The sequence below is a fragment of the Penicilliopsis zonata genome, assembly GCF_001890105.1.
Source record: "Penicilliopsis zonata CBS 506.65 unplaced genomic scaffold ASPZOscaffold_4, whole genome shotgun sequence".
NCBI classification, from domain to species: Eukaryota; Fungi; Ascomycota; class Eurotiomycetes; order Eurotiales; family Aspergillaceae; genus Penicilliopsis; species Penicilliopsis zonata.
In genome coordinates, this window is record NW_019208914.1 from 837,887 (window position 1) to 861,100 (window position 23,214).

General features: G+C 49.4%; 8 protein-coding genes across 8 annotated transcripts; 5 read left to right on the top strand and 3 right to left on the bottom strand.

The window, feature by feature from the left end:
- Positions 1–203: 203 nt before the first annotated feature.
- On the top strand, positions 204–2,772 carry ASPZODRAFT_1579904 (hypothetical protein). The gene is made up of 5 exons (XM_022726337.1): positions 204–1,386; positions 1,437–1,530; positions 1,590–2,097; positions 2,169–2,597; positions 2,663–2,772. The coding sequence occupies exons 1-4, from the start codon at positions 486–488 to the stop codon at positions 2,469–2,471; spliced, it is 1,806 nt and encodes a 601-aa protein (XP_022582895.1). The 5' UTR covers positions 204–485; the 3' UTR covers positions 2,472–2,597; positions 2,663–2,772.
- A 3,783-nt stretch (positions 2,773–6,555) lies between these two features.
- Positions 6,556–8,334, top strand: ASPZODRAFT_1581737 (hypothetical protein). The gene is made up of 5 exons (XM_022726343.1): positions 6,556–6,808; positions 6,869–7,119; positions 7,462–7,702; positions 7,748–8,040; positions 8,107–8,334. The coding sequence occupies exons 1-5, from the start codon at positions 6,682–6,684 to the stop codon at positions 8,122–8,124; spliced, it is 930 nt and encodes a 309-aa protein (XP_022582896.1). The 5' UTR covers positions 6,556–6,681; the 3' UTR covers positions 8,125–8,334.
- A 655-nt stretch (positions 8,335–8,989) lies between these two features.
- Positions 8,990–10,614, bottom strand: ASPZODRAFT_1583626 (hypothetical protein). The gene is made up of 2 exons (XM_022726354.1): positions 10,434–10,614; positions 8,990–10,347 (listed from the first exon to the last, which is right to left on the bottom strand). The coding sequence occupies exon 2, from the start codon at positions 10,243–10,245 to the stop codon at positions 9,253–9,255; it is 993 nt and encodes a 330-aa protein (XP_022582897.1). The 5' UTR covers positions 10,246–10,347; positions 10,434–10,614; the 3' UTR covers positions 8,990–9,252.
- Positions 10,615–11,614: 1,000 nt separating this feature from the next.
- On the top strand, positions 11,615–13,333 carry ASPZODRAFT_92944 (hypothetical protein). The gene is made up of 3 exons (XM_022730457.1): positions 11,615–12,211; positions 12,280–12,745; positions 12,818–13,333. Exons 1-3 carry the CDS (start codon positions 11,707–11,709, stop codon positions 13,296–13,298), a joined length of 1,452 nt encoding a protein of 483 aa, XP_022582898.1. The 5' UTR covers positions 11,615–11,706; the 3' UTR covers positions 13,299–13,333.
- A 499-nt stretch (positions 13,334–13,832) lies between these two features.
- Positions 13,833–14,567, bottom strand: ASPZODRAFT_62887 (hypothetical protein; the record flags this gene model as incomplete). Its single annotated transcript, XM_022729110.1, has 1 exon — positions 13,833–14,567. One exon carries the CDS (start codon positions 14,565–14,567, stop codon positions 13,833–13,835), a length of 735 nt encoding a protein of 244 aa, XP_022582899.1.
- A 191-nt stretch (positions 14,568–14,758) lies between these two features.
- ASPZODRAFT_1583828 (hypothetical protein) lies at positions 14,759–16,344 on the top strand. The gene is made up of 2 exons (XM_022726356.1): positions 14,759–14,926; positions 14,979–16,344. The coding sequence occupies exon 2, from the start codon at positions 15,002–15,004 to the stop codon at positions 16,025–16,027; it is 1,026 nt and encodes a 341-aa protein (XP_022582900.1). The 5' UTR covers positions 14,759–14,926; positions 14,979–15,001; the 3' UTR covers positions 16,028–16,344.
- A 31-nt stretch (positions 16,345–16,375) lies between these two features.
- On the bottom strand, positions 16,376–18,442 carry ASPZODRAFT_61885 (hypothetical protein; the record flags this gene model as incomplete). Its single annotated transcript, XM_022729022.1, has 3 exons — positions 16,376–16,598; positions 16,666–18,319; positions 18,388–18,442. The coding sequence occupies 3 exons, from the start codon at positions 18,440–18,442 to the stop codon at positions 16,376–16,378; spliced, it is 1,932 nt and encodes a 643-aa protein (XP_022582901.1).
- A 492-nt stretch (positions 18,443–18,934) lies between these two features.
- On the top strand, positions 18,935–23,089 carry ASPZODRAFT_165273 (hypothetical protein). Its single transcript, XM_022726705.1, has 5 exons — positions 18,935–19,741; positions 19,810–20,168; positions 20,226–22,252; positions 22,320–22,413; positions 22,467–23,089. The coding sequence occupies exons 1-5, from the start codon at positions 19,346–19,348 to the stop codon at positions 23,002–23,004; spliced, it is 3,414 nt and encodes a 1,137-aa protein (XP_022582902.1). The 5' UTR covers positions 18,935–19,345; the 3' UTR covers positions 23,005–23,089.
- Positions 23,090–23,214: the final 125 nt, after the last annotated feature.

Genomic DNA, 23,214 nt, shown 5'->3' on the forward strand with positions numbered 1-23,214 from the left:
CCGAGTCCAATCTCTGGTTCCGTCACATAATTATCCGTGGATCGAACGGTAAACAAATCCAGATCCACGGTTCCGCACGGGTAATCTTCATAGCATATACAAGAGGCATATCTGGGTCAGGAACGTAGACCAGACATGATATCATAAAGCCTTTGTGCCGTAGAAAAGTACTCAACAGAAAAAAGTCATGTTGGGCTTGGAAAAGAGTCGATCATGTTTCATGCAGGGTGACATCAGCGTCAGCCGCGGGGTCGACGTCGAATCACCCCCAAGGCAGCGCTCGGGTGAAAGTCAACAGTGCAATTGCTTCAAATCACCCAGATTATTTCCCGCTACGTTTTAGAATTCAGTGGCACTTTGAATGGAATAGGATTGTTCGATAGTTTGAACCCGAAGGCCAAGTACTCGCTTTGATTTTCTCTCTCTAGTCCACCTGAAAGGCTGCAATACTGCAAATTGTCGCGAACGTCATATCTTTCCAAGCTATGTCTCGGCGGACATCACGACGCGAATATCGCGAAGACGAGTTCTACGAGTCTGAACAAGACCGGTACCCAAGCGGGCCTAGGCGCGAGCGTGTTTTCAAAGAGAAGAGAGAGACGGAAACAGATCGTCAACGACGAACTTCAGGCCCGCCCGTTCGGGAGCTTGAGCGTCTGCATGTACGCGAGCACTCAGCTCCAGATTTCATGCGAGAGAGCTTTGGGCCGAGACGCGAAAGTGAGCAGTTGGTGTTGCGACGGGACGAGGACAACGAAGAGGAAGAATTCGAAGAAGAAAAGGAGGAAGATTACCACCGTCGACCGTCAAGAAGATGGGAACGAGAAGCGGGTCGGCGGGCTTCGCTGCAGGAAAACAGGGCTCCAATCCGAGAAGTAGAGCGCGAAGAGTTCGTTGTGAAAGAAGACAACAAAGGTAGAAGAAGAAAGTCAGTCGAGTGGGACATGGAGCGAGAGGAGGTCTTTTCTGAACGTGAACGACGACCTCGGGACGAGGAGGAAGTATCTCGTCGGGAGAGGAAAGACGATCGAAGATCCAAACGTCGACCACCCTCACCGCCGGAATACGAAGGAGATGACAAGTTCCACCGGTACTATTCTGATCGGGAGAGCTATGCGAGAGGGAGCGATGGGCACCGAAAGCCTACAGGCTTTCAGTCTCGCTCTCGGCATCGTCGAAGTGACGAAGAGTTTCTTCTCCGAAGAAAGCGGCGAGAAATCATTCGCGGACCGCACGAGATGGAAGAGGAGGAAGAGGAAGAGGAAGAGTTCATTGAAGAAGATCAATCTCCTTCGCCTGAGCTCCCGCCTCTAAGAGAACCGCCAGTTGTTCGTGCTCCATCCATCCATCAAGAGATAGTCACACATCACCGGCATATAGATCATGGTAAGGCACCGAAGTAGGGAGGAAGATGGTATTCTCTGACTCGTGTCCAGGATACGAAATTGATCACCCCCCTCTTCGAGATCCCAGTCTAGGCCCTCGGTCTCGGAAGAACAGCTTTGAGGAATTGGAGATCCGCGAAACTCGGTACGTCGGTTCTCCTCAATGGAGTCGATTATATGTTCTACCAATTAACGCTATATCAGGAGTGGGAGAAGAGGGAGGTCGTCACGGGAAGATGTCGTTGTCGTGCGTCCGCGAGAGGAGGAATCCAAATCGCCCTCACCTGTGCGTCGTCGATCTCAGGAATCACTGGACGAGACAAAGAGAAAGGAGATTATGATCTCGGAAATCAGGCCACGATCCCTCGACCGTGACGTATGGCAAGCTCATGGCAGCCTTCGCAGAAGGGAAGAAACCTCGCTCCGGCGAGGAGAAGTATACGAAAAGGAAATCAAAGAATTGGAGATCGTCGACGTGCCCCCCGGAATCCGACGTTCTCAGTTCGACGAAAAGAGGGAGGAGTCCACCGACGACGAGATCGAGGCAGACCGTGGACGCATTGCACGCCGGTACACCGGTATCAAGGATAAACGAGACCGGCTGTGGACCGAGATCACAAAGGACCTCGTCGTCAAGGAGGCGATCGAGCGCTCCGGGTATGAGTTCGAAGAGACAGAACTCTTCTACTATGTCTTTTCCTACCTACGATACGTGAGTGAAACCAAGAAATCCAGTTAACCCTCAATCATTATTTCCCTCTCTCTAACAGTCGTACTCTGTAGGAGGACATTGCCGCGCTGGTCGAACTATCCGACAAAATCCGCCGAGCACGTCGCAGGAGAATCCACGAGATCCACCGTGAACGTCTGTCTATGCCTCCTGCTCCTATTCTTGCTCTCGCTCCTCCGCCACCGCCTCCGCCTCCACTTCTAGAAATGGCCAGACCACCTCCCCTTCCTGCGATCTCGGACCGGAAGCGTCTGCCTGCCCCGCGCCGCTCATGGGACGAGATCAGGTACAAGGAAGAGGAGCTCGTCGTTGATGATGGTCGGCGGTCTTCTCGTCGGGCACGTTCGAGACGGTAAGCGTAGGTACGGGGCACCCTAGTACGGGAGTTGTTATGCCACTGTACAGGGGATAGTTAACTAGCTGGTGGAACATATCACGTCTGACAGCGATGAGCGACGTACGGAGTACAGAATACTAGGTAGGTAAGGTAATTCGTCATGCAGGGCCCCTGATGTCAATTAAGCATACCCACTAAGCTAGTTGCTAGTGAACTAGTTATAGAGCATTGAGCACGGAGACGAGAGATACCTTCGTACTCCGTCCTATAATAACTTCGGGTTACTGATAAATAGTTATCTAGTATCTACTCTGTAACTATCCAAGTCATGTATACGCTGCGTAGGATATACGTACATCTAACTTGGCACCGAAATGAGAATACTAATGTGGAGCCGACTCGCATTGTAGGACAAGGTTTGACGACTATCCGATTGTTTCAGCATTATGCAACCGGTAGTTCATATGAAGGTTGTATAGAGTATAAAGTGAAAACACATGATCATATCTTGTATGTCAGTACTAATGAAGTTAGTTGATAATAATATCAAAATAATATGTGCTGCCTTAACCGCTGTAATATCATAACCATAACTAATAGTCACAGATACTTCGAGAATATGGATGGCAGATCAAATTTTGATTTTGGCATTGATCAACAGGAGGTAATTTGCCACAAAGCCACAGATGACCCAGTAGTGGTACGAACAGCGTGTATATACGGAGTATATGGGTCTGCAAAGGTTTTAATAAAAGCTTTCCATTGCTCCATAGTCGTACTCCGTAGTATGGATCAGTTACACGATTATTATTGAGCGCAGGAGCCCACCTAATTCTGAAACAAAATTAACCTTGTTGTTCATGTAGTGATCATCGTGATGGCAGTGGCTTGGTGGGTTTTGAATATGGAGTAGAGCCATCGGGCCAGAGATGCGAATGATCTCATCGACTCGGTCCGGTTGTGTATTCGACCGAAAAAAACATGACTGTCATCACGCTGGTTTGGATGGTGTATCATCGAATAATATCCACTTATTGATGCTCTGTCGGCAGCATTTAAGACAATTGAAAGGGAATTGCGACCATTGGAAACTTGGTGTCTGACTATATAGAGATAATATCCTGTACTTCTATATTAGCTGATAGTGTAAGTACTCTGCACGTGTGACCAAAATGGCCACACTATAATAGATAAAAAGGCAACTTCAGATCCCTTCGGTCCTCGGTCGGAGGGAGATATCGCTATGATGACATATAGTTACATTATGCGCATATGACCATCTTGCTAATTAAGCATGAAAGCTTATCAAGAGAGGAGGGGCTCAAGGATGGCAGGTGGCAGTTTGTATTCATCGAAAAGTCGTTATCACCGAGTGTTTGGTTGGTGGTTTAAAGGTGCTAAGACATGCATATCACAGGCGGGGTTCGATTGGGCCATAGCCCATTGGCCATCCGGAGTAGCCTTGGCTGGGAACTTTGTACCACTGTAGACGGGGTACGCTCTGGTGAGTCGTGACCTCTGATGCTGCATGGGACCAAAGTCCTTGTTCTTCACTGGACCCGAGGCTTCGACTTGGATGGCGGGGAGCAAGTGGGAAGAATCCGAAGCGATCACACAAACCTGCACATGCAAGTCAACCATTAGCTATGTTCCAATCATGGGTACCTGGTGTACACAGAGAGAAGTATTCTGTGCCAGCGGGAACATAGAACGCGGGATATAGACGGAATATCATCGCGCTCGATGATTTAACTCCGTCGCGATACTGAAAGCGTCCACCTCGGTGAAACAAGAAACAAAGAAGGTGGTCATATGAGCGCGCCGCCGACAGCTCATCATTCTTCGACCTTCCACTTCCATTTGTCCCTCTGCCACTCAAGCGTCAAAGAAAATTAGGTAGAAGGTAGCCTCAAACTCGAGTAGTACTTGTATTTGTTATTCGTATGAAGAAAGTGGGCGGTATTATTGTTCATGTATGACGATGTTCCATTGGGTGGTTATGGCAAATGGTGCCGATGGAGAATTCTAGACGCAGAATCGCGAACGGATCCATATTATAATAGCATTCGACTTTGAGGTGAGTGAGTTCTGGAGTCGGGTTGATTGCCGCCTAATGCTGTAAGCCGGGCTGGTGAATCAATTTAGTTGTAGTTATACAGAGTACAACCGTCAAGCCTTGTTATATGCTATTCGACCGCGTCTCGTCCATGGGTCTGGAAATCGCCCAACCTTGGGTTGTCGAGCGGGCTCCCCGAGATCCACAACCTGTTGTTGTCAATTGCTAATAATAATAATAACGAGACTCCGGAGTCGGGAGTCTGTCGTCGTTCTAGATGATCACAAATCAGCCCCTGTATCGAGAAGCTCAAGCGGTCGCGTCTTCTTTCATCTTGGTCTGCGTGCACTAGTTAATCGACTACCTACTAATTCGGCTGATGCCTACGTAACGGCTCCGGCGAACAGAAGGTTCGCCGCGCCACAGCGATCTGCAGTCGTGGCCTTGTCTCAGACAGTGAGTGGCTGGCTGGTGACTGGTCGATGGTCGATCAAGTCGAGCAAGTGCCGCGTGTCAAGAGAGTCAGAACTCAATAATAATCGTTGATCCAGGCTCCACCGAGGGCACCAGCGGACTCGTCTCGCGTAGGGGGGACAACCAGCAAACCAGAGCACAACAAACACCAGACAAAAGAGAATAGTGACAGAAGAGGAGGGCGGGGGAAAGACGAAAGTGAAAGGAGGAGAAACCAAAGCGATTTGAATTGAAAGAACTGCCACAGAGAAGGCATAACCAGTCAGTTCAGGTTCCTTTGACCTTGGGAAGAGTCCTGAGTTATTCTTATCAGCTTCGAGTGATCGGCCTGTCCCTAGCTGTTTTGTTACAGTAATAATACAGTGGCCCCATATCAACAGCATTTAGGTAGCAGGAGCAGGTACGGAGTACTAAGGTACCTACCTCACTGAGTAAGTTATTTGTCGTACGGAGTATCTAGTAGTTACCTAGTAGTACCAGGTAGTACCTAGTTACTCCGTACCTTCTACACAGGGACCTAACGGGGTAACTAGCATTACATGGGAGTTACTGGCGGGGAGGACCGTATTTAATAATTTTATAACTATCCACACCGGAATTTTTCCAACAGAGTCGAGCGCTGGAGTCTGTCTACTACAGTGAAATAGTCATCTCTCAGATATGATAGCTGCCAGATGATTACCATTTTATTTGATTCTTGACAATCAAATGTATACAGTACTCTAGTACACTACCTAAGCTACCTACCTACCTAACCTAACCTTACCTATCTGCTGTGACGTACGGACGGACGTACCTAGTAGTAACTAACTAATTTTGGATTACGTCTCCTTCACTAGGCCAATGCACGCCTCCTCCTCCTATTATCTCACCACTCGTCCAGCGTTACCCACTCTGCTGCGGGTGTTCCGGATCTTTTCCAGAGCAATTTCCTAGGCAGAGTCGTACATTCAAGCCATTTCTTGCTCTGGGCTCCCGGCCGGCCTCTCTGCGCCTGGAATCTGCACACAACATCGTCCGTTCTCTAACTAACCGTGTCCGTTCCTTCATCGCCTGCCCGCCCCCCCTCTCTATCCCATCCTTCCTTTCCCTGTCTTGCCTACTGCGTCCTTTCGTTTCTGCCGTGGATCGCTTCTTAGCTCCCCGAATCCGTCACTCGCTCATACCACCGCCTTTTCTCTCCTCCCCGTCGAAACCAATGTCCGTCCTCTGTTACTGAGTGCCTGAGTCGCCTCGTTTCTGTCCTTCCTCACCCACGCTCGTCAATGCTGCCGGTTCCTGCATTTGGTCTGCAGGTGAAGGAAAGGTGCGTTGGTATTTCTTCAGAGTCTTGGAAGGAGATCGTGCTTCGCTGGGCTCCAAAAAGCACACCGTGGATTCCCCGCTCTCCCAGACCTTGACTTGCTTTGTTTCTCTTGTCGTCTTTGGCGAGAGTATACTGATCATCGTGGTGTGATAGATCGGTCAAGCAGAACCCATTTGACTCTGTCGTTTGACGCCTCCTCTCATCTCGTCACATTCATTCATTATACATCAACCTAGATCTTGGCTACAGGACGGATAGCACGTTCAACATCAATAACGCCATCTCGCCCATAAAATACCTCCCATCAATCGGCAGGAAGAGGATACAGAGAACTTTTCTCAGAAGGCTCAGGACCAACGTCAAGACGCTCCTCGGAGCGCGAGGTGCCAATAAATGTCTTCTTCCATCTCGATTTTGGCTCTGGCGTCGCTGCTTGCCCTTGTGACATGGCCAATCACCACGACGTCTCTGGCCATTGAATACTGTTCTTCGCAGAATACGGGTTCCTCGTTCACAGCGAGTACGTGGTGTTTCTGTTTCCGAGGTCAAGACTTGACATACTGACTGATGGTGTGGGAAGACTACAGTATCTACCAGTCCAACGGTCTCTGTGAAACCACTTGTGATCCCGACTACGCCTTTGGCATCCTTCTCGATAAGAACTGCTGGTGCTCAAATTACGCACCGGCCTCCAGTACTACTACAAATGTCTCCAAATGCGACGACGAATGCCCCGGTTATCCGTCCGACCATTGCGGCAATGCAGCCAAAACCTTATACGCATACATTGCGATGTCTTCCCATGAACCTTCCGGCACCGCAACAGTTTCAGTAAGTGTCTTTTTTTGGTTCTTTAATACATTTTTCCTCGTCATTTCCTTCCTAGCTGTTTTCAGTCAATCGGGTGCGATCCTTTCGTGATTCCCTGGTTTAACATCAGCACAGGGGAGCACTACCACTAGTGCGGAGCCTGAGGTCGAGACTGTGACCGTAACTGATACGACTTCCGATTCGGAGTCGAGCGTTACGTCTCAGAGCACATCTGTATGGCTTCCAGCTGTATATGAAGGCAATGCTGTGTTTTGTTTCTTTTTGTTTTTCCTTTGTCTCTTTTTAAGATTGGATATGATGGTCGGATGATACTTGACTTGCTAACGTTGCATCTTCCTCTAGGCTACGAGCACGTCCACGACCTCCTCTACTTCTGAAACCTCAAAAACTACTACTTCTGAAACCACTACTAGTACAGAGTCCCAGACGATTGCAGTCGAGACTGTTGCGGGTGAAGTGAAAACCGTCACAATCGACAATTCTTCCCCAACCTCCACTTCTTCTTCTTCTTCTTCTTCTTCCAAGTCTTCATCAAACAACAGTGGCTTGAGCGGTGGAGATATTGCCGGTATCGTTGTGGGAGGCCTCGGCGGAATTGCACTCTTCGCCGCTATTTTCTTCTGGTTTTTCTTTGCCAAACGTCGTTCACGAGGTACGCATGGATCCGATTATGACCCCAGCGGCACAGTCATGTTTGGTGGACGACGTCATAGCAAAGGCTCACAGATGAGCTTCATGAAAGCCACGTACGGAGACAACCACAGTCACAGCCTGTCGGCAGGGTCGTCCATTGGACCTGGCCGTCCGGGCATTTTCACCGATAATCGCATGAAGACGGATACCGTCCTTTACCCGAATGGTCGCCGGGACAGCAGTGTATCTCTTCAAGACAATGAGGACTACTCGAGACCAGTGTTACGGGTGAGTCAACTACTATTAATCAAGGCCACAATTGTCTCGTTACTGACCTTGTTCTCCCTGCTTTAGTTGACAAATCCGGATTGAGCGAAACTCGAAACTTGATTTCTCCTGAAGTTTTCTTTTAAGTCTCTTTGAAAACAGTTGTCTTCCGCTCTTGATTTTGCACGGCACGGCGAAAACCATGGTGTCATGATACCCATTGTCACAAATTTATCCTCGGTCATTTTTTATCGTCATCCTATTCTAGCCTCCTCATTATCCACTGCAAACCGAACACCGACTACTTCCGGTCCTTCATTGTTCCCCTCGCCAGATCCAGAATCATTCTACCGGCTCGTTCATTCTCAAAGTTGCACGGAGGATATGGATGAAACATTGGCAGGAAAGCAGTGGGTCCAAACCTCTGAACCACTCTGGCGTTGTGCCTTTCAATAGACGGATACGCCGATATGACTCACGATTTGCATTGCTGTGTTTTCCATGGCATCTCTGGAAACAGTTGGTCACCCATGGATCAACGTCTCTGTTCTCTCCCTCTCTCTATCCCCCCTCTCTCTCTCCACCTTGACTCGATCTCCCCCATTTTCAGTCCTCCCTGTACATGTACATTGAAGCTTTCTAGCTGATATGTTCAGGACCTGCCGCGTAAATACATCAAAGTTTCCTTTCCTTTCCCCAATTCCTACTCCTTTAGCGGATTTGCCAGATTGTCTGTTTACCATCATTATCATTCCTCCAATTATGTACTGTACCTTTCTTTTTCTCCTATCTTGTTCAGAGTTTTTCAGCACATAAAGTTTCAGCATAGCTAGATAGATACATTAATAATGAATCAAATGAGGTTCTTCCGCCTTATTACTGATTCTTGGAGACTACCATCAGATCTCATAAACTTGTCCAATAGACCTTGGAGAACTTTGTGGCATGTTCTTACTAATATATCCATTTAGTCATGTTCATTATGTTCATTATATAGCTAGAAGTAGTTAATGAAGGTGATTGATCTACTCTCATGATAATCTAACTCGATGGGAATCCGTGAACTGGTTATATTGTAACCAAACTCGCCTGCTCAATATACATAGGAAACCCAGGAGCTCAGGAACAATATCAAGGATGATATGATGTGATAGACTGCTTCTCTAGTTAGCAAAAAGGGAACAACGTGGGAAGAAAACTTAGCAGGGCTTTTTTTTCATCAATAATAACAACTCAGATGCGGTAGATGGGCCGCCCGTCTGGGTGATCTCTATACAGGGAGGGGTCGATATTTGGCCACTGCTCGATGATGGAGGCGGTGCCATGATACTTCAAACGGCGGGCCAGGTCCGAGGGGCACAGACCGTTGGCGGAATTAGTGATATTGGGGGAGCCGAATCGAAGGAGGAACCTAACCATGGCGGTGTTGCGGTGCTGCACGGCGAGATGCAATGGGAGAAGACCCTGGGTGTTGTAGCCTGAGATTTTTGCGCCGTTGCGGAAGAGGAACTCGAGGATTTCCATCTTGTTGCACTCGACGGCGAGGTGGATGGGGGTCTGGTTGAGCGCGCCTTTGTCGATGACAACGGCCGGGTCAGCCTTCACAAGCATCTTGACCATTTCCATGCTGCCGGCTAGGATTGCCTTGTGGATGGGATAGTTGCCATCGCGCGAGTGCAGACGGAGACCGGCTGCATCGCGATGTTTGGCCGAGATCAAGAGTTTCACCACGCTTAGATTACAAGAATCAATAGCCACCATGAGAGCTGTTTCGCCTTGGTCATTCCGGTGGTCAAGCGAATACTCGTCGCTATCAAGATCAGCAACAATATGATGAAAGATTTCAGAGTGTTTGGTGTTTTCTGCAGCACGCTGCAGCATGGTGTTGCCGAAGACGTCTCCGCGTTTCACAGAGAATTGGTACTTGATCTGCTTATAAGTGTCCAGATCACAGTACGAGAGGATGAAAAGCGCGGCCTCGTAAGACATCGTTGCTCCGTTATCCAGGAGGAGAGTCACCATTGACAGATCCCGCTCCAAAACTGCGAGTGCGAGAGGAGCTGGGTACTCATCCAAGGGCTTTGCACCTCGCTCTATGAGCAGCTTGGCTACCTCAATCTGGTTGCAGCTAGCTGCCATAGCAAGTAAGCTAACTTTGTACGAATCCACTGCATCCACCGAGATGCCCAGGTCGAGAAAGCTGCGGACAGCAGCAATGTTGCCCATTTCGATTGCATTCTGGAATCCACGGTCAGTGTCCGACAGTGCATATTCACACCCAGCAGCTGGTAGCTGGTCGGAAAACAGATTGTAAAGACCCGAATTTGCCTGTGCCAAATGAGCCATTGACGGTGCATCGAGATTCTTCACGATCTCGAGGACCAATTCACGAGGGAGAGAGTTGAATGACGTACCAGGGGCTTTGCTGGAAGACATTGTAGGAAGTAGAGACGAATTCAAAATTGCAGGTCACTCGTCGTCAGCGTGCTCGCAAAAGGATTTTTTCAAAGTATCCGATTAAGAGATTGTTGAGCTTGATGGTATTGTCATCTTGACGGAGTATTTTTGCAGTTTATATAGTTTTCCTCCGTGGGGATTTCTGCAAATGAAACAATAGACTGTATACTACTACAATCCTTATTGTTTTCTCAATCAAGATATCAAAGCATCTACATCCCAAGGACGGAACCAAAGCATGCTCCGTGAAGTATCTGCCTTTGATTGAGAGGTGAACAATGAACAATGAGGTCAGGATGTGTGGGTTACCTTTGACCTATCTCCTGTAACAATCAGTCATTGATAAACCTATACATCAGAAACAATCACCTGCTACTTACTATCCATATTAGACTCATGATTGTTTGTCACTTCAACAAAGGGCTTTGACTGCGTGAGTTGCCTTTGACCCGGGGAGTCACTCAGTCTTAGTCAGATCAGCACAGCCTGACAGCTATTACTCTATAAAAGAAACTTCTTTGATTCTGATTCTTATCAGTATTCAGATTGATGATGGTTATCAATACTAAATCTTTGGTGGATGGATGTCCTGACGTTGTCAATGAGGTGGAGCTGACAGCAGTCCGGGACAATTTTGCCGTTTTCGGAACGCGACTCCCTCCTGGCTTCTTTGCCCGTTCGATATCGCCAGTCCTCTCAACACAGACAGAACTGGAATGAATCGACACCCTGTTTCGGCCATGGGATTTCGAGAAGATTGTACCTCTAATGGAAGGAGACTGGTAAAGCGAAGTATCGCTAGTCAAAGAATGGTGGTTCTATGATATCAACACTTGCTATTCGGCCGCCTGGATTGGGCCTTTGGCACTTCATAAAGGGGATTATGGTCTCATCCTTATCAGCATCTGGAGGAGTCCTGGGGTATACCGGTACGACAATTGCCTTATCTATCTAATGATCTGTTGTCTGCATATTCTGACCAAAGACGGTAAAAGAAAAACAGGCTAATCCCCAGTCTTTCAAGTTCCCAAGTTCCTCCCGAAGAATATAGATATGAGCGGAGTGACTCGGTTTTCTACTATAAATTTCCATGGGGTTTTCTTTTGAGCAAGCCTTGCATATCGGTTCATGTCAGCCTAGGGATCATCTTGACCAGCCGTGACCGTTGAAAGGAGGGACTTATCCACAAAAACCATTCTAGATGCCCTTTGTATAACCCTCAGCAGTATCATGGAGAACTTCTGGCTGGCAGTGCTGGCAGTAATTGCATTGACTGGAGTCGGTCTTACTTTGGAACGTGTCTACGGCAAGGCCATCTTGACCAGCGTGCGCCTCCGAGGACGCAGGGTCGCCACTGCTGGAACACCGCCGCGATCTATCTCGCCAGACAAAAAGGCCACTGCGAGGCCTTCTCCCCCCGCAAGCTATGCCCAAGCTCTCCCCCCTCAACGACGACAGTTCTTGTCAACTACTCGAGGAGTCTCGCAGCGGGATGTCGATGAAGACGAGATCAAGAAATTCGTGCTCCCTATGACAGCAGATTACCGAACAAGTCCTGGACGAAGATATACCCCAACAGGAATTTCGGTGGAAGAGATCAAAGCATTGGGTGACTTTCCAAATTACGCAGAGCTGAGTGGTGTGCCTTTGCCTCAGCCTTATTTGGAGTTCAACATAGACAAGGCGTTACCAAGACCCTACCGCCCATTTAGATGGGCCTACCATCAAACTATGTGTGCGTACTATCAATCTGAGGAAAATGAATTCAAAATGGCATCGCTAATTTTATTTTCTTTTCGGCAGCGCTCACCAAGATGGAAACAGATTGGTGGATTGAGCTCGAGAATACATATAGAGAGCGGATCGCCCAACGCAAGGAAATCTACGCCAAATATGGAACAGACGTGATGAGATATCTGCCTGGCTCTGAACTGGCGTGCAAGGAGCTCATGGAGATGGTTCTGCAATTCATATGCGCTCGATATCCCCAATACTTTTCCATCGTGGACAACAGGATCCTCCAAAACCGCATTCTCGGTACCGAGCAGAATATCAGGGCCAAACATCCTTTGGAGATTCTCATCGACAATGTTCCGGAAGACTTTGCGATAATGCTGCGGGATGATGAGACTGGCTACTACTTCTTCCGGGCTGGAGTGATCTGCTCTGCTTTGGGATGGAACGTGGCCTCAAAGATTGGCCTCCAGCTCCACCAAATCCATGAGACCATTCCGGACTATAAAGAGAAGATGCAATTCTCTATGGACCGGTCAGTAATGCCTAGGCTGTCCCTGAGTCCTTCCGAGAATATCCAACTTACATGACCTTCATTTCTTTGCAGTTTTTTTACCAAGATGCCGTGTGACAAGCCGATCCAGCGCGCCTCTTGGGGCCTAGAGATCGGCAAGCCACTCTATGTGCCTAAAGGCGATCCGCACGAGCTTCATCGGCTATCGCAGAATCCGGACCTCCGTCTTGATGACTGCCACCTGCGCGTTGACTGGCAGACTCTGCGCCGGCTCCCGCTGTCAGCTGGGGTGGTCTTCAACTTCAAAGCACTCTTTACCCCTGTCTCGGAATTCCGCGACGAGCCGTGCGTGCCTGCCTTGATCACCAAGCTCCTGAAAGAGGGAAAGAAGAATTTGATGGATTACAAGAGTACATGGCACGTCGAGCATGTTGTGCTCCCCAAGCTTGAGGAATGGGCAAAGGAGCAAGAAGACAAGGGATTAGTTGTGAAGAACTGGGAAGTCTCAACGCTAGAGGAAAGCCCGTGGTTCAAGGGCTGGGAACAGAAATGGCATCGTCAGCAGGGATTCTAATCTTCACAGGTTCTTTGGGATTTCCCTTTGTTTTCTTTTTTACTTTTTTCATTTTTACAATCTGCAGTGCGGTTTCCGTATCTGATTTTCTACTTATAAATACATTCAAGGCTCTTAAACGTCTAAGCCTCATGATATGATACTTCCAAAGGGGGCCATTGGACCCTAAGATATCTGATGCATTATTTATTCTTGACTTGTTGCAACTAGCGCAAGCGAGTCAACGTCTGTATATTGAAGGTAAATATTCATATGTAGAGGCCGTTTCTCGTCATTCTTTCTCCTGCTAGAGAGCGCTGCGTATAGTAGGCAGACAGCCCGTGTCTTCTATCGACTGGTGTTTTGGATAATTCTCTCGTAGACAGCTGACTATGGAAGCAAGCCGTGGCTTTCCGCAAGGGCCGGGTCTGTGGCAAGAAACTGGTTTGGATCTTGGTGGATGATGACCCTGCAAGTCGGATATGAGACGGGGTATCTCGTAGGTTAAATAGGTTTATCTGCAGTATGATAAGGCAGGCGTCTGCAGTAAGCGGTTCAATCATCGCTCGCTTCTCCCTGAGATCTGGGCTCGCTCGCACGGTCATCTTCATTATCTTCGTCCAAATCATCTATCTCGGCCGCTAATGGACTGATTCGCTCTTCCAGGAGGTCCAAGTCTTCTAGCTGCTGCCGCGGGGGCAGTTTCCACAAACTGGTTCCGCACACTCGGTCCTTGGTCAGGAGATCGTCGACAAATTGATCCACGTGCGTGAGGACGAACGAGTCACGTACTCGACGCTTCAGTTTTCGATAATCAAGAAGCAGGGGCTCCAGTGTCTTGTACACATCCACCGCATCGAAGGTTAGCCGCACGTAGAAGGCAGCCAGAGCCCGCAGGTATTTGAAGTCACCCTCAGTCTTCACCACCCCGTTCGCGGGGTCATTCCCATTATCCATATCCGAGTCGCTCCCGGGGTCTGTGAAATTCAGATACTCAAGGATGATATCGCGGTCGGGTCCGAGCTGGAGCAGCTTGAAGGCGAGGCAGAGAAAGGGAGTTGGCTTTTCGGAAACGCCATATGTGCCTCCCAGGCAGGTCAGCTCGACGGCACGATCGCACAAAGTCGCGGCGTTCAGACCAAAGCACTGCTCCTTCCAATAGTAAGAGTCCGTAATGCGATCTCGCACGGCTTTCTCGAACAGTGTCGCTGGGTTCACGCCACGGACCAGAGGGCCAGTGTAGCCGCGGTTGTCGAGGAGAGTGCTAGCGTCAGCACGGTGGGAAGCCATGGCAGTAAGTCACCGAGAAGGATATCAATCAAGCTGACGCACAGGATAATTTCCCTGCTACGAACGTTGGGGAAAAGCGTCTGGCGGGTTATCACAATTTCTTGCGTAAGTAGTAAGAACGGACGACCGAAATGCCAAGGCCAGTCTTTCCTCCCCTTATCGATAATCACACCGACAACGCAGGCGACGTAAACAACAAACGTCGACGAGCCGAAACAGGTTCAGACGCGCAAGAGATGACGAGTCTGAGGTTTGGGAGGCCTGTAATTCCATTTTCCAGCTGCCGTGTATGAATTCTATGTCTCTTATACCATCTTGCTGCTGGAATCCGGCGTCTTGCGGTGATTGAGCAACCAAACGTTTGTTTCGAAGCAAATTGTTACCCCTTCGTCTCGATACCGAGTCTTTGAGCATGCGAACATTCCTACCCCGCTATGGTGCTACTAACCTCCTCGACCGTCTCTGCAATTCTGACATCTGGAATCATATGCATTTCCACCATCCTCCTTTTTCTCACGGGTTATGCGCTGCAACAGCAGTCAGTACGGAATATCCAGCATGCTCTTCGCCCGCCGAGCACAACCCCCATTGCTCATCAAGAGCACTCGAATTTGGCACGCAATGTACATAGTGGGCAGGAGGTGTTGCCCGAGCTGAGTCTTGACCGTGATAAGGCTAGCTATCCTGGAGCCCGCGGCAACTATGCCTATCTACAGCTTCTTTCGGACCCAGATCCTTCCAACATCTGCTCGGCCATCGCCTTCTTCAAGACGCTCGCCACCAATAGCACCATCGCCCAAGACCGACTTTTCATGTACCCACAAGATTGGGACCTAGCTCCCCCGTCGAGTATCTCCACACCTGTCTCGACTGCCCTTTCCCTCCTCCGCGCAGCATCGACCAAATACGGGATTTGGTTGCTTCCCATCGATATGACCAAAGCCACCTCCGCCGGCTACACCGTGACGGACACCAAGGTCTTGCGTCTGGGTCAGATACAGTTCATGCAGTATGACGGCGTTCTCTACGTGCAAACGCCGGGTCTTTTGCTCGATACCGAAAAGCTAGACTCTATGCTGTTCTCACACTCGCTGCCTTTGAGACACGACAAGAGTCGGCCAGACTCTTACAATAACGAAGCATGGATTCCGATGCCGCTGCGTCCAGATCGAGACGCTACCTTGCCTCCTGTCTATCTCGTCACAGTCAACAACGTGGGTAGTCAAATTGAAGCCCGCGGACACATTCCCAATGTTTCTTTGCCTGGGTTCGGGGATCTTGTTACTGGACCTTGGGGCGTCCATGAAAAGAAAGGCCACAAAAGTAGCCCAGGGTACGTATATTTTGAGAAGGATAAAGACGGATACGTCCAGTGGGCTGGGAATCCGCTCTTTGGTGCTTGGAGAGCAAAACAGTATGACGTGTGTGATGGCCTGGATCTTGATGATACATATGAATGATGCTCTTTTCTGCCCTGGGATTCGGATCGGCAATATGCTTGTGTTTTAGATTGGCCTGGTGCCGGCGTTGGGGGTGGGATTTAATTTGCTGGATTTGATATCATGACCTGGCACTTTACACTGTATATAGTTATAACTTTACCTCCATGTGAAGCCATAAGGGATTTTTTGGAATAAAAACAATGCAGTCCTTGCAGTATCACAATAACCCCCCCCCTTCATCAGGCCACTAAACTTTTATATCCAACAATAAGCAGTTCTTACATCACTGCTAGGTATATCACTATGATACAAGGGTCTTGAATGCATAAATAAGCAAGCTATAAATTGGTAGCCTTATATATTAAACTACTGCGGAACGCCAATCTCATAGCCGAGTAGCACCTCTGTGGTGTTTCCCTCCCAGCCTCGATTGCCGCTCGTCGAAACCATGAATCGGCAAGCCTGGTCGATGTACAGCTGCGAGATAGTTCCAGTGCGGTGTCCCGGGATGATGAGGAAGGGGACCGTCGAGTGCCGCGAGGTCTGCTCATGGCGTAGGTCGTAGAGACGGAGAATATCGTGTGAGGCACTGGAGCAACCATTATTTAGCCATCTAGATCAAAGAAGAAGAAGAGCGGCGAGTGATTTTCTCTTACCAGACAATATGCCGTCCGTTTGGCATCGCTTTGAGAGCTGTGACCGGTCCGCTACCCTGCGGAAATTTGAACGTGCGCACCGGTTCGCGCAACCCCTTGTGAAGACTGTATTCTTCGACGGCGCCGTTACGGCGACCTGCGTAGATGAAGTTTCCGTCTGGGGACCAGCAGGCATTCATACACCACGGAGGGACATTGCGGGGGATGATACGGGCTACAGGATCCGGTTGCCGGCGGTCCCATACTCGGATCGTGCCATCGATCGATGCAGCGAGGAATGTGCTGTCGGAAACGATGTTGGATTCTTCCTGTACGGACTGTGTGAGAGGCTGGGTCTGAGAGGTAGCTGGCTCGACTTCTTCGGCGTGGGGGAGGCCGTTCAACGCCGGTTCTGACGTCCCGTTTGGCAGCTGCGGTTCGGTTTTGATCGGTTTTTCAGTGAACCCATTCAGATTTGTTGTTGTGCTGGAGGTGTTTGTGGTCGATTCAGCCATCCCATGGTTTTGGCCCATCAGATCAGATGCTTCATTCTGGGACGGTGGCTCGGGAAGTATGTTCCCATTTGCGAGAGCTTTGCCGAATTCGTCATCTTCGTCCACGCCAAATGCATCTCCCAGTCCTCCGCTTGCGGCGCCATTATTACCTTCGTCCTCTCCAAACAGAGAGTCATCATTGCCCCCAAAGAGCGAATCTGTAGGTGATCCCTGTTGCTGGGCGCCGAAAACGTTCTCCTTTTCATCCTGCACAAAACTGAAGTCATCATGGGAAGCAGTATGATTGTTGGACGAGTAAGTCCCGTTTTTCTGCACAGGCTCCAGGCTATCTGCAGGTACAGGCAAAGCGGACTCGGGCCGGGTCTCAATTGCAGAAATTTGGCGCGCACTGGATCCAAATAGCCGCCGGGATTGTCCTGTATTCAAGTCCCAGTCATAGATCCTTTTGTCCCAGCTCCCGGAGAGTAGCGATTTCTCGTCTGATGAGAGGGTCAGGACTGATACTGCCGATGTATGTTTTTGCAACAAAGCGATCTCTTTCCCTTCATCATGGCGAACCGACTGCAGGCGGATACTCCCGGACTCCAACCCCGAGAGCAACCACAAGCCTTCGCTATGCGAGGCCAGAGAGTAGACAGGAGATATCGTGTTACCATCCATGTTCTCCCAGTATGTCATAACAACGCCCGCTTTCATGACACTATCGACGAAAGGATGCCGTTGCGCCACGGTCAGCATCAATTTGCTGTTGATAGATTCCACCCAGTTGAATTTTCGAACATAGCCATCCGTTCCACCACTGAACACCCATCTCATATCTGCTGTCGCCGTAATTGCGTTGATAGAAGTACTGTGAGGGGCAGCGGTTGTCGGAACAATATCGTAGCTCGCAGCCGTGAGGCACTCGGGGCGCACTTTCGGATGAAAGGCCGATAAGAAGTCAGACGCGTTGTTCAACGCGCTAGGAGAGGCCATAGTGACATCTTCATTCTGTTGAGAAGAAGCGCCCCCTGCACCTTCCGAGATCTGGCTGGAGTTCGATGGGCTGTCCGCGTCTCCCTCGCCGTCGGCGTCCACGTCTGGCTCATTGTCCCCGTCTCCATCCTCCGCATCTCTCATTGTATCGTCCATTTCGTTATCAGAGCTGCCATCCTGCGATCCTATAAATCGTAGTTGAGTGTTAGCCACTTTCACCGTCATGTCAAAAAGGGCCTCCTGCGCAACTCACCCGCAAGATCGCGGTCATCGTCCTCCTCCCCAATCGATGGCCCAATCGACGTCATCTTCGATTTCAAGCCAGCCCAGGCCACAGAGAGAATATAGTCTATACGAGTCTCAAATAGTATGGATGATAAATAATAATTCCTTTCTCTTCTGAGACCAAGCTGAGCGCTTCTGCAAGGCGCATGCCGTCGAAAATCACGCAGCCATTGGTATGGAGACCGTCCTACTGAGTGAAAGACGGCAACCGAGGTTGGCAGGCGACACAGATAAACCCAATGGCCAGTCTCTCTTCTCGACCACGACGCAACGAGGCAGCTGCTGTGCTATCGCAGTTGTGCTGGACCGGGGCGCAAGTTATTAATTATCCCGACGTCACGCTGTGCCCGCATTAAACGCCTTAATCCTAAGGCATAAAGTTTATTCCTATAAAGGTTAGTTCATATTCTTGCCACATGAAGCCTGAAAGATCAGGCATAAATTAATTATACCTCAAACTCTCCTCCAGCTTGAACTGTTTTCATACTTATCATCGAGTTTATTCTGACCAGCCGAAGCACTCGAGTGCTTTTTGAATAGAATGGACATCCATCTCTATAGCAATTGCCTAATAATAGTATAAAAACTGGTAGCAAATGCCTAACTCCCCCTAACTAACTACATACAAACGGTATTCCATGAGACCACAATCAGACTATGGAGGGAGCGTCTATGACCGACAATGGGGAGAGCTGGGCTCATAGATGTTTTATTCCTGACTGTCTTTCATTCAATAATATGGAAGGTCTCAATTCACTGTTTGCAGTTACCCACTTTCCTACAAGGCTACTTGCAGCTCTGTCTAAATACGGCAGTTTGCATTACTTGGAGACCCTCCTTCTCATTAAGGATCCAGACTTTTCTGCTTTACTTACTCCTGTTGTCAATCACCACACCTTTTCTTTCACGGTATCCTCTTAGCAACCATGGCACGACTGGAACAATTAGACGAGCTCGACCGCCCGGATCTCTCTGAGGATCCAGGAAGCCTTCCAGGTGCCCCTGTTGCTCTAGCTAATCGAGATATCAGAGACTATTTTGCTGCGGCTGAGTCCGCATCTCTCGCTGGAGATGAATCCTGGTTGTTGAAACCGGAGATTCCGTCGCCCGAGGAAATCATGGACACTGATGACCAGGATAACGATTGCGTGGAATTGCTTCCAAACAAAATTGTTGGCCCGTGGCCTTCCAAGCAGTTCTATCTCAAGGCCCATTACGACCTACTTCGAGAAGACGCGGTTGCACCCCTCAGAGACGCGATTGCATATGTTCAGGCTGATCCTGGTATGATGGACTCGCAGACAGTTTCCATCTATGAGAAGGTAATGCGCGTACTCTCTAGATATTGATTAAGGCTGTTCTATCTGATGGCTGACTACCACTTTCAAAGGTGCACATCGTCGGAATGACCTTTGCTCAGCGTGGTCTGGCGGTTCGGGTTCAGTTTTCAGCTCAACGTGCGGGAAAGAATATCGTCTGGGAATACTCCAAGCGCCTGATCAGTGGCTCCATTGTTGCCCTCTCGCCGGCCGAGGACTGTTTCCAGAAGACCTGTCTTGTCGCGGTTGTAGCAGCTAGGCCGTTAGAAGGTATCAAACAACAGCCTCCCGAGATTGATATCTTTTTCTCTCGGCCACAAGACATCCACTTCGATCCTCAGCAGGAATGGATCATGGTCGAAGCCAGAACTGGTTACTTCGAAGCGTCCAGGTACACGATGGCTGCACTTCAGAAGATGACAGTGGAAAGGTCAGTCCTTGCTCTGATACAGCGAAATCAAGCAAATTTATCTAATCCAGTAAACAGTTTCCCTCTTTCAGAACACATCTGTGAATTGAACTCGGAAATCGGGGCTCCTGAATACGTCAAGGAGAGCCCAGTCATTACTATACCGTCTGTCTTGGGAGGCATGGAAGATGCTGCCAAGGTTGATCTACTGGAAAACCCTCAAATACCAGCAGATCAATTAGATCCTTCCCAGCTAAGGGCCTTGGAGCAGATGTTGACGAAGAAATTGGCCATTGTGCAGGGACCCCCTGGGACTGGGAAGACCCATGTTTCTGTGGAGGCGTTGAAGATCATCCTTGCCAACATGAAGCGAGATGATCCCCCCGTAATTATCTCGGCCCAGACGAACCACGCTTTGGATCAGCTTCTGACTCATGTCTCTCGCTTTGAAAAGAACTATGTACGGCTTGGCGGAAGAAGCACTGATGTCGAGATCAAGAAACGTACCCTCTACAATGTCCGACAAAAGCAGTCGGTACCGATTATCAAAGGAGGTCTTCTAGGCCCCTGCAGAAAGAAACTGAAAACCATTGCGTTGGGAATCGCAGAGCTCCTACAAATTTTCAACCCGGAGAACTCGCGTTCCATCCTTCCTTCATCATTCTTCATGGAACATGGAATACTATCCCAAGTCCAATACAAATCGCTTGAAACAGGGAGTAAAGGCTGGGTCCAGTCCACTGACAAGGATGATTCCGACCCTCTTGAGATCTGGCTTGGGGATGCTGTGACAAGGTTTGAGGTCAAGTATTCACGGGATCACTTTGGCTTCTCGGAAGACGAAATCGACCTCGAATACGAACAACTGAAGGAGCTAGAAGCCGAACAAGGAGTCGAGGGCGATGACTATGAAACTCTCCGCGGCCAATATATCGGGTTGAAGGAAGGGTTTATTGGTTACTCTACATCCCAACGGGGGGACAGAAATACCGCCAGGTATCTGAGCTGTAACGATATGTGGCAGATCCCTCCCAAATCACGCGGCACTGTCTACAACATCCTCTGTCGCCGTGCAAAAGAACAGGTCCAGAGAGAGTTTCGCAGACTTGCAAAACTTTATGAGGAAGCTTGCCAGCAGACTCTAATTGGCAGGTGGGAAAGAGACTACCTTGTGCTCCAAGATACCAAAGTGATCGGAGTCACCGCAACCGGGCTGAGCAAGTATCGCGCCCTGATCTCAAGCGTTAAGCCCAGGATTGTTATGATCGAGGAAGCCGCGGAAGCAATCGAGGCTCCCATTGCAGTTTTCTGTCTAGATACTCTTCAGCACCTCATCCTCGTGGGAGACCATAAACAGCTCAAGGGCCACTGCTCAGTTCAAGAACTGGAAGGAGACCCGTTCTTTTTGGACGTTTCCATGTTCGAAAGACTGATTCATAATGGGATCCGATATGCCACCCTCAACAGACAAAGGCGAATGGCGCCGGAGATCCGTCGTCTGCTTGCTCCCATTTACGGCGAACTCCAGGACCATCCCTCTGTGAAAGAACGGCCTGCAATCCCTGGGATGGGCAACGTTGCGTCGTTCTTTTTCAGCCACGACTGGGTCGAAGAAAGTGATAGTCTGATGTCCAAGTTCAATGAAAAAGAAGCCCAGATGGTGACGGAGTTCTTTGTCTATCTCGTTTACAACGGCGTTGCGGTCAAGGACATCACTATCCTCACCTTCTACAATGGTCAGCGGAAGAGACTGCTCAGACTCCTCAAGAATCATCCCTATCTTCAAGGCCAATACGTCAAGGTGGTGACTGTCGACTCCTACCAAGGCGAAGAGAACGAAGTCGTTCTTCTCTCACTGGTCCGAGGCAGTGACACCGGACGCAGCATAGGGTTTCTATCCGTCGAGAACCGAGTCTGCGTCGCCATCTCGCGTGCCAAGCGTGGCTTCTACATGTTTGGCAACGCCAAAGCGATTGCGGCTGCTGATCCGCTGTGGTGGGAGATCATCAATATCATGGGCAATGGCAACAATCCGAACGACCGCCGACTGGGATTCAATCTCCCGCTAACCTGCACGAAACATGGACGCAAAACCTTCGTGAAAGGTGAGCAGAGCAATGATATTTGGAAGGCCCAGACCTGCCGCTAACCCTAACTCTGTCTCAACCCCAGACCCTTCCAAATTTAATTTCCTCAACGGTGGCTGTGAAACACCATGTAATGAGAGACTTGCCTGCGGGCACCAATGCGCTCTAAGATGTCACAGGTAGAGACACCAAGAAAAGGGAACAAGACCATGAACGAGGCTAACGTATCCAGTTTCTCTCATGATCAAGTCAGCTGCAACCAAGAATGCAAAGAAGATCTTCCCTGCGGCCACTCATGCACGCAGACCTGTTCAGACGGACACACCTGTGCGTGCAAGTGCGATGCGTTTGCCCGGTTCTTGCTCGTCTCCAAGTTCGACGACGAAGTAGGCACCGAGCTCAGCTATGTCGCGTCCCAGGCCCACCAAGTCCAGACCGGCTCCTCCGCCTTTGCTGCACTTTCTAATGTCGAGAATGAACGTCAAGCCCGGCTTCAGGAGTACCGCGATTTCGCGAACGGGGGCGTCAAGGAGCACGACGCGATGCTGCGCGCCCGGGCCGAGAGCGCTAATCTTGAGTACCTGCAGAAACAGATAGACACGATGGCTCTGAAGGATCTGTTCGGAGAGAAGCAGGGTATCCCTAGGACGAGCGAGCAGCTCATCCCCGATGGGAAGGGCGGATACCGCAAGCAGTTTGTGGAGATTTACCAGGCAGAGCATCCTAGTGCCTCCAAGGTGAAGGAAGGCAATCTACTTGATCTAGACTAGGAGTGGTTTTGAAGAATCTCATGAAAAACTAGAGAATGGACTAGCATAAGGATGGGAAAGGAGATATCATACTGGATTTGTTGATCAATTTATTATTTCCAAGTCTACCCGAGCCGTATCGACATGTCCAACTAACTATAAGAGAACGACAAAAACGAATCAAGTATGCCTCAACGCCAAACAGAGAGAACCGAGACTATAGCCGCCCCA